The 10,000-nt window shown below is 49.9% G+C and overlaps 1 protein-coding gene across 3 annotated transcripts in view; it reads right to left on the bottom strand.

Moving 5' to 3' along the window:
- corin (corin, serine peptidase) overlaps positions 1–10,000 on the bottom strand; it is a 14,475-nt gene that overhangs the window by 3,841 nt on the left and 634 nt on the right. Inside the window, exons 1-16 of one of the 3 annotated variants that reach the window (XM_041031589.1) lie at positions 9,502–9,600; positions 7,587–7,737; positions 5,179–5,478; positions 4,377–4,488; positions 4,189–4,293; positions 3,610–3,830; positions 3,397–3,510; positions 2,625–2,732; positions 1,859–1,969; positions 1,622–1,744; positions 1,416–1,532; positions 925–1,156; positions 659–801; positions 436–543; positions 245–358; positions 49–159 (exon numbers count right to left, since the gene is read on the bottom strand). In XM_041031589.1, the coding sequence (XP_040887523.1) occupies positions 49–159; positions 245–358; positions 436–543; positions 659–801; positions 925–1,156; positions 1,416–1,532; positions 1,622–1,744; positions 1,859–1,969; positions 2,625–2,732; positions 3,397–3,510; positions 3,610–3,830; positions 4,189–4,293; positions 4,377–4,488; positions 5,179–5,478; positions 7,587–7,737; positions 9,502–9,564 (2,233 nt within the window). In that variant the 5' untranslated portion in view covers positions 9,565–9,600. Of the gene's footprint in view, positions 1–48; positions 160–244; positions 359–435; positions 544–658; positions 802–924; positions 1,157–1,415; positions 1,533–1,621; positions 1,745–1,858; positions 1,970–2,624; positions 2,733–3,396; positions 3,511–3,609; positions 3,831–4,188; positions 4,294–4,376; positions 4,489–5,178; positions 5,479–7,586; positions 7,738–9,501; positions 9,601–10,000 lie in introns of those variants that run through there. The other 2 variants (XM_041031590.1, XM_041031591.1) reach the window with 2 other exon arrangements.

Below are 10,000 nucleotides of genomic sequence, written 5' to 3'. Positions count from 1 at the left end.
TGTGTGCGTGTGTGTGCGCGTGTGTGTGTGTGTGTGTGCGTGTCCTACCACAGTCCCATTCATCTGAGCTGTCTGAGCAGTGTCTCTTTCCGTCGCACCACAGCGTCCGATGAACGCACTGATGGTTGTTGCAGGACAGCTCGTTATCTCTGCACGCCGCTGAGAAACATCCGGAAACTGATTAACACTCAGCAGGTTTGTCACATGACAACAGAAACTGATGATGATAAACAGCGAGTCTCACAGCAGTTGGCCTCGTCCACCAGCAGGGGGCAGTCTGGGAACCCATCACAGATCATGCTGGACTGAATGCACACCTTACTGCCGGGACACTCCCACAGAGCGCGCTCAGAACAGCCTGACGGGGACGGACAGGTGGCGTCAGCGTGCTGACGTGGAGAGGGACTCTTATTTTGAAATGTGTGTGTGTCTCACCACAGTTGTCCTCGTCGCTGTGGTCGTCACAGTCCAGGTGTCCGTCACAGCGTTTGGACGCCAGGACGCAGCGGCCCGACCGACACTTGAAGTGGCTGGGTGAGCACTCTGTCGCCATGGAAACGCATCAACAACAACAACAGGAGGATAAAATCGAAATGTGAGTGAAAAAGTTTTTATTTTCCATGAGAGGGACAAAGTTTTCAGGACAGAAGACGTTTACCGTCCACGCCGGCCTCCGGCAGCAGGCAGGTGCTGTTACCCCCGTCCTCCGGAAACTGGCCGCAGTCCGAGTCCTCGGGCCACTGCAGACCCACAATGCCGAGCACCGACTCACACTTCTCCTTCGCCGTACGACACAGAGACCTGCGGGCGAGACGCACGAGGACAGAGCGAGACAGAGGGGGGACAGAGGGGAGACAGGGACAGGTGTTTAAAGCCTGCAGGTGTGACGCTGCCTCTGACTGACCTGCAGGTTGACTGACTGACCTGCAGGGCGGCACCCTCTGCAGGCTGACCGGGTCACACTTCGGTACCAGCAGGGTGCAGGCGTAGAACATGAGGTACTGGTAGCAGCCGGTCTGGACCAGGGCGGGGAACAGCGAGGACTCCCAGGACACGGAGCTCTCCCTCTGGGACAGGTGACCCAGGTAGTTGGGGTAGCTGGTCAGGTTGTAGGGCAGGTTCATGCACAGCTCCAGGGTGATGGGCTCGCAGCGAGCTGGGACACACAGAGACAGAGTCAGGACCGGGTCCAACCACCAGAGGGAGACGTTTCTGTTCAGCAGCAGCATCCTGATGATCGCTCAGAGCTTTGTCCTCATCTGTGTCTCCGTTTGGTCACAGAGGTCTACAGAGAGTGGACACACACTTTGTCCTGACCTGCAGTGTGCAGGTGGACTCACACACCTGAGCAAACATTCGTTCATCCATTTAAAATGAAATTTGATCTGAGAAACGTGAACAGAGTGACGACTCACTGCAGCTGCTGCTGTTGTTTCGGGGGTCGCAGGCGGCGCTGGTGCTGCCCCCCGCACACACAGACGGACAGGAAGTGGAGATACAGCTCGGCTGACCGGGAACACACACACCCGGGGCTGGAGAATACACACACACACACACAGATGACTGTAAGAATAAAGAGACAGAGACGGGTGAAGAGATGTGACGCAGACAGACGTCTCACTCTGCTCTCGGCTGCAGTGCTCCTCATCGCTGCCGTCTTTACAGTCGTCCTCTCCGTCACAGCGAAACGCAGAAGGAATGCACTGACCGTTCCTGCACTCCAGCAGACCCTGACTCTTACAGGCTGCACACACACACACACACACACACACACACAGAGTCACTTTAACATGTGACAGACATGTCTCTGATTGGTCAGACCCGTCAGGACTCGTCACAGCTTGATGTGGAGACTCACAGCAGTTCAGCTCGTCGCTTTTGTCCAAACAGTCGTGGTCTCCGTCACACAGCCAGTCTCTGGACACACAGCGACCGTCGCCACAGCGATGCTCACGAGCCAGATCACACACTGACAACACACACACACACAGTAACACACACACACACAATCCAGATGTACAAACATTAGAAAGAGATCAGATGCTCAGTGATCTGTAACAAACCTGTCAGTGTTTTCTTTATTGTCAACTCATGCACTGTTATAAAGATTACAGCTGTTAACCTGAGCTAACCTGGTTAACCAGGTTAATCAGAGTCAGGTGTTACTGCCCGTGTGCTGGTCTCTGTCTCTGAGGTCAACAAAATAAAAGCACAAGCTCTGTGTTCAGAGCAGATTCACAGCTGAGACACAGGAAGCCCCGCCCCTGCATGACACTGTGTGTGTGTGTGTGTGTGTGTTGGCAGAGGGACAGGTGGTGGATTCCCTGACTCACACTCTCTGTCTGAACCCACCAAACTGCGTCACTGAAAGTGTGTGTTACTGTGTGTGTGTGTGTGTTACTGTGTGTGTGTGTGTGTTACTGTGTGTGTGTGTGTGTGTGTGTGTGTGTGTGTGTTACTGTGTGTGTGTGTGTGTGTTACTGTGTGTGTGTGTGTATTACTGTGTGTGTGTGTGTATTACTGTGTGTGTGTGTGTGTTACTGTGTGTGTGTGTGTGTTACTGTGTGTGTGTGTGTATTACTGTGTGTGTGTGTGTGTTACTGTGTGTGTGTGTCCTCTCTCACCACAGCTGAGTTCGTCGCTCAGGTCTCCACAGTCGTCATATCCGTCACAGAGCAGAGCGGGCGAGAGACAGCGGCCAGTGTTACAGCGGACCTGTCCATCTGCACAGACTGAGACAGACAGATGTCCTCTGTGTGCCGGAGTGTTTCTGCTGCAGCACATTTACCTGACAGCTTTACTTCATACAGTACTTCCTGGTTTCAGTCACATGGCTCCAGGTCACATGTCCAGCGTCCTGTGACCTGATGACCTGGTTTAACAGCAGAGACACAAACGGGTCTCTGGTGTTAAACCAGGACACAGTGAACTGAATCTGAGTTCTGAGCTTTTAGACCAAATGATTAATCGATCGATCGATCATGAAAATGATTGGCAGATGTTATTTGCTCTCTCTCTCTTTCTCCTCTTTGTTTCTTTCATTCTTTCTTCTTTCTCACATCGTTTGTTTGACTTTTATGGCAGTGAACATCGTAAAGAGACGAGGTGAGACAGAGGGCGAGAGACAAAGAGAAAACCCTCTCTCTCTCTCTCTGTACATTCCACAGGCCTCAGCCTCTGTCTCTTTAAGTCGCCATGACGACCACGTCTCCGTCTCACACACGAAAAACACACTGCTGTCGTCCAATCAGTCACCTGCAAACCCGTCACCACGGCAACGAGCTGAAGACTCTCCCTGCTATTTACACTGACCACAGTACAGAGAGTGTGTGTGTGCGTGCGTATGTGTTTGTGTGTGTGTGCGTGCGTGTGTGTGTGCGTGTGTGTGTGTCTCACCACAATGTGTTTCGTCGCTCCAGTCGTCACAGTCATTGTAGCCATTACACACCAGTTTCTGGGGGATGCAAATCCCTGTCGCACACAGGAAGTGGTCCTTACCACCACACACAGCTGCCAACCAATCAGAGAGAGGGTATAGCAGTGATGTCATCATAACACCTGATCAGTTTCAAGTTTCAAAGACCAACGTGTGTGTGTGTGTTTACTCACATGGTTTCCCTTTGATCTGTCGTGGAGTGTAACAGGCAGGAGGGGCGGGGCCTGTTGTTGCCGTGGGCGACGTCGACGATGATGGTGGCGAAGTTGAGGTGATGTTGCTGAACTGAGAACAGCGCAGGAAGTCGGGCCAGGAGGCGTTGAACATCTGGAGGACGGGTTCACAACCTTCCCTCGCCGCCTCGCAGAACGAGGCGCAGGGCAGCACGACCCGTCTGCACACACACACACACACGAACGCACACACACACAGAAAAACTATGATTCCCATATGCCTCCTGTCAGAGGTCAGAGGTCATAAAGAGGTGAGTGTGTGTGTGTGTGTGTGTGTGTGTGTGTTCTAATTTAAGAGTGTGTGAGGCTGTTATTCTTAGCCAAGAGTTTCAACACACACACACACACACACACACACACACACTTGCTGTCCCACTTATAGTCTGAACAGCTGAGATTAATGTGGAGCAACAGAGTAGTTGGTGTGTGTGTGTGTGTGTTTTCTAACTTCTAACTTTCTAAAGTGACACCATTGTTGTGTGTGGACCTGCTGTGTCGGCAGGTGTTGTGTTGTGTTACCTGTTGTGCGCGCCGTCGGCGGCGACGCACTCGGGCAGCGCCAGCGAGCAGCCGAACAGCATGATGTGTCTGTAGCAGGAGAGTCTGCTGAGGTAGCTGAAGAACCTGCGACACACACGTCAGGGTTCAGCTCCCTGCACAGCACGGACACTTCACAGGTGTGTGTCTGTCTGTGTGGATGCGGTTACCTTAGCAACATGTCAACCTCTGAGCTCTTCACCACGGCGACGGAGGAGGACAGCCATGTTTGATTGTAGGGCAACATGTGACACTGAGGCTCCAGGATCAGCTGACAGCTGCCTGCACAGAGACAGGAAGTCAGCTGACACGTCGATGATGCCGTTTGACCTCAGCGCTGCGTCCCTCACACGCGTCCCGCGTCATCACTTATCACTCTGCGGTTTATACCTGCTACAGGTTATTTAAGACCTGGCCGTCCAGCGTCCAATCAGAGGACAGGACAGACTGAAGCTCATTAGCATTCACCTCAACTACACATTAATACTGAGAGAGAGAGACACTGAAGGACAGTGGAGGAACAGAGACACAGAGACGAGGGGAATTTTAAAATAGAAAGTGAATGAACAATTTATCATCACACACACACACACACACAGACACACACACACACACACACACACAGACACACACACACACACACACACACACACACACCGTCCTTCAGTAGAGCAGAGGACAGCAGATCTGAATTCAGCTCAGAGACTCTGTGTCTTCGTACTCGTCCGTCCTGCATCAACAGAGACTAATAAGATTTTAGTGTTTGACAGAAAAGGACAGAGACAGAGTGACACAGCAGGAAGGAGGGACACCGCACGCAGCTGGGATCTGTAGTTCTTCAGGACGTAGCAGCTGGAATGTGAAACACCAACATCATCTTCATCAACATACAGACTCAGCCAATCAGAGAGCAGCTTGCCGTCCCTGAGGATGGACCATGAACGCCACTCAGCTTCACAGAGCAGGTGATACCTGTGTCAGGTGCTGGGGTGGTGCGGATCGGCCAGGCGGTGCTCATTGTCACAGAGGTCAGCCAATCAGGAGGCTTTGTGTAGGGCTGGGTGGGTGGGGCTTGCGAGGAGGAAGGGGGAAGGACGCTGGTGATGGCGGCAGGTGTGCTCTCACTGTGGTTTTGTAGCAAAGACGTGACGCTTCCTGCCTCAAAAGAGGGGGAGGGCATTGTGCTGTTGCCGTGGTAACCAGGGTCGCTGTCGGCAATGGGCTCAGGGGAGGGCAGGGGGCTGGAGTCCGAAAGGCTGCCGCCGAATATACCTGAGGAAAAACACAGGTAAGACACACCTTCGTCAGAGCGCGATGATTAATTAATACCCTCAGCCAATCACAGCACGGGTCTGAAACAGCTGAGCCAATCACAGCGAAGCATGGCGACAACAGTGTGTGTGTGTGATACAGCACACACACAGACGCACACACACAGCCTGTGTATGACTGTGTTCACTGGGAAATCTCTGAATAGTGTCAGGGTGATGTTGTTACCATGGTGACGCAGACAGACCGATCTATTTACATCTCACCTGGCTCTCTCTCACACACACATTCTTGTCTTCCTATGTTTGTGGGGACACACACAGGATATAATCCAGGCCCTGAACCTCACACACACACACACACACAGACACACAGAGTTCATGTCAAATGTAAAAACAAAGTGACGTATCTTTAGTGAGTCACCTTTCACACACAGTGAGTCCAACTCTGTCCAACTCTGTCCAACTCTGTCCAACGTCACGGCAGTGTTAAAACTCCTCCGTCTCCCACTGACTCTACTGTTTTTAAGCTGAAGTGTTGGATATTTGATCTCATGTATATTTAAACCGAGGGGGGGGCCACAGGGTCTGAGCCCCCGATCTAACGTGTGCTGTGAATCGTCCTGGTGTGAGTCTCAGTGACGTGGAGGTGATGTTCGTACATGAAACCTCCACCGTCCAGACTTTTATATCAAATTTATTTATTTATATGTAAAGAAAAACTGAACGTCTTCAACAAGAGGAAAGAAGTCTGTGTGTGTAATGAGCCGTAGACAAGAAAACAGAAAAACAGCTGCAGAGAAGAGAAAAGATGAAAGAGAAGAAGAAGAAGAGGAGGAGGAAGAAGAGGAGCTCTCACTGTGATGGAAAATTCTACATTTTGTCTTTTTTGTAAATAAAAAAACTTTATTTCTTCAGATTTAAAAGATGGAAAGAAACAAAAGAAAGAATAAAAGAGGAGGTGAAGAGGAGCAGACATAAAGAGAAGATGGACGGGAATAAAAAGAGGAGGGTGAAAAGAAGAAGAAAGGAGAGAGTGATAAAAAGAGGAGGAGAAGCTCCGGATGAACAGATGCTGCTCTTTTACTACCTGTTTGACATTCTTCCTGTCGGAATGTTTGAGACTGTGACTCCATTTCTGATTGGCTGAGGGACTCCCCGCTGTCATGGCGACAAGAGGAAGCACGACACACATGCACACACACACACGTATGCTGTAATTAACACGCCTGTGAATTAATTAGAGAACACGACTGTGTGTCATCTCTCCTCCTACACACTGTCCTCTCTCAGTCTGTTCTCATCCCTCCATCCTTTCCCTCCTTCCACTCGTCCTTCCTGATCTGATGTTTTCAGGGGGCGTTTGTTTTCACTGCCCAGACAGCTGAAGTGTCCGTTGGACAGATGATGACAGAGACGCCTGAACGTCCACAGACACACTGAAACGCTTTTTCTCATCTTTCTAAATGTTGGACACAAACTGAGTCCTTCAGTCCGAGGACGAGTCTTTAACCCCCAAAGGTTCACAGTCCATATACAAAGACAGGTGGTGTCATGTGATTTAACAACGCTGTGATCTCACTGATGACAGAAACGTCACAGGTTCGAGCTCCGCGTCACAGTTTGTCCACTGCAAACAGGAAGATTTTACACAGGAACAGCAACAGCTTAAAGTCTCAGAGACTTAGCTTAGGACTCAGTGTCCATTCTGTCCTCACACAGACAGACACAGCCGAGCACGTAAAGGCCACAGGCCCGGGGACAGCCCACCAATCAGAGACACAAACAAACAGCACAGCTGGAAACAAACTGGCCTTTCTGTCTCTGATCCATGTGACAGCACGTAAAGTTAGAAAAGACTCCGACGACACAACGCAGATAAAAACAGAACAACAGGTGGTGTAAAATGCTCCGCCCACTCTTTACACATCCAACTCACACTTCTTCAAATCCAGGGTCCGTATGAGGACGTTTGGTTTGTGTTCACAGGTACGTTTGTTTGTTTGTTTGTTTGTTTAGCTGCTAAATATGGACACAGCTGTCCTCCTCAACAACCCAGTAACAGTGTGTGTGTGTGTGTGTGTGTGTGTGTGTGTGTGTGTGTGTCTGTACCAGTGAAGGCCAGGACCAGCAGCAGCAGGGCGGCCAGCAGGCTCACAGTGGGAATCAGGATGTAGAGGAGAAGACGAAGGTGATTGGTGGATCCCAGCTTCTGAGGAAACGCCTCCCCGCCCATCCCCGTCTCCGGTCCTCGAGCCGGAGTCTGGAGGACACATGGAGACGAGTTCAGTGTCATCGCACAGAAAAGCATCTGAATCCAGGTGATCAGAGGAGACACGGAGGGCGGGACAGTCCACACTGACCCTTTAAGTCCGGTTTAAGCTCCCTGCCCCCCCCTCGCCCCCCCCCCCCCCACAGTTATTTTTACCCAGTGAAGGTGTGTGTGTGTGTGTGTGTCTGTGTGTCTGTGTGTGTGTCTGAGTGTGTGTGTGTCTGTGTGTGTGTGTCTGTGTGTGTGTCTGAGTGTGTGTGTGTGTGTGTCTGTGTGTGTGTGTGGGGGGGGGTCTCTGTCCTCTCAGAGTTTCCACTGAACACGTTAAAGTTATTTTTGAAGTGAAGTGACGACGAGCCGACACTCGACACCACGCAGCGACCCCGCTGCTCTAAATACTGCTCGCTCCACCTCCCTCTCTCTCTCTCTCTCTCCCACTGTCTCTGGATCTCAGTCTGTTCAATACATTGATTGATTGATTGATTGATTGATTGATTGATTGTCTCCCTCCCCTCTACATATTGATCCGTGCTGCATGAACAGGCAGATGTTATAAAGCTGGATGATTCATTCAGTTTAACTTGTTTCCTAAACCTTTGGCTTCCAGATGCAAACTGATGTTAACTGTGTTTATATTCTGACTCCACCCATCAGCAGCAGCAGCTGGACAGATGTTTGAACTAATGATTACTCTCCTCTGAGTAAAGCTGCAGTTTAATCTGCTGCTGATTTTCTGGATTAATCCAGTGATTCATATTTTTTGATCCATACCATAATTTACATATAAAATAACACGTTATAATAACCTGAGCAGAGTCTCAGGCAGGTGAACACATGAACACATGACATCATTCAGGCATTTATCACTGTGTTCTGACAATTTACACACAAAACCAATAAATGATGATGAACTGATGCTGGAAACACAACTGAGAAAGTTTAAATGAAACAAAAACCGTTTGACTGGAAAACAGAATGTTTCACTGGACAAACATGAACTGACAATTATCTTTTGATTATTAGAGACGAAGACGTCCCATCAGGGTTTAGGAGCAGTGAGAGTTCAGACCTCAAAGCGAGGACGTTCCTCCTGCTCCTCAGCTTCCAGACCTGATTTTAATGTTCAGGGTCACAAATGATCAGTTTTTCATTGATCACGTAAAAAATCTGCTTCAGTCAAAACAACCACCTCAAAATCTGAATTTAATGAATGAACACTGCTCAGTGTTTCCTCAGACTGTTTCTCCTCTGATCAGCTGTCAGAAACCGCAACAATGAGCTGATCAATCATTTAGTCGATTGACACTTTAAATGACTGAATAATCACTGGAGTCGTTTTTCCGTTGAATGTTAGAGAGAAAACAACCAGCAGATAAACAACCAGCAAATAAACAACCAGCAAATAAACAACCAGCAGATAAACAACCAGCAAATAAACAACCAGCAAATAAACAACCAGCAGATAAACAACCAGCAGATAAACAACCAGCAGATAAACAACCAGCAAATAAACAACCAGCAGATAAACAATCAGCAGATTAATGAGCTGTTTGCTCCAGAGAAGCAGGATGAGGATGAAGAGTCTTATTAAATCTTTAATCACTGAGCTGAAACTACATCTGCTAAACTGAGACAAACATCAGGACAGGACACAGAGAAGAGACAGAGTCAGAGGACACAGCAGTAAAACCAAGGACAGCAGCAGAGACAGAGCCTGACAGACAAACCGCGGGGAAAACTCAGCCACGCACTCACCGCCTCAGCTCCCGCTCCGCTGAAGGTGACACGCGGGCAGGTCTCCCGCCGCGCGGACAACATGACCTGCTGCTGCCCGCCGCTGAGCGCGAGACCATCCCTCTGTCTGCTGCCCGCGAGCTGCTCCGGTAACTAACCGAGCACGAGACTCGCTGGCTCCGCCCCCTCTCTCTCCCCCTCCCCCGTTCACTGCCAGTGTCGCTCTGCCTCTCTCTCTCTCTCTCTCGCTCTCTCTCTCTCTCTCTAACACACAGAGCGCAGGTTGTCTGCACGTGATGAAGCCACAACATGGGATTAAACACACACACACACACACATACACACTTCACAGTCAGGTGCATGCCGGGACATGAGCCTCGTGCCTCTGTGCCTTAAATCCCAAAACACTCAGTCACACACACTTCAGCTGTGTGTGTGTGTGTGTGTGTGTGTGTGTGTGTGCGCAGTCTGAACAGTGAACTTACCTTTAACAACTAATTAGTAAATAAGTAAATAAGTT

This window comes from Toxotes jaculatrix, chromosome 23, assembly GCF_017976425.1.
Source record: "Toxotes jaculatrix isolate fToxJac2 chromosome 23, fToxJac2.pri, whole genome shotgun sequence".
NCBI classification, from domain to species: Eukaryota; Metazoa; Chordata; class Actinopteri; family Toxotidae; genus Toxotes; species Toxotes jaculatrix.
This window is presented reverse-complemented; position numbering and strand designations above follow the sequence as displayed.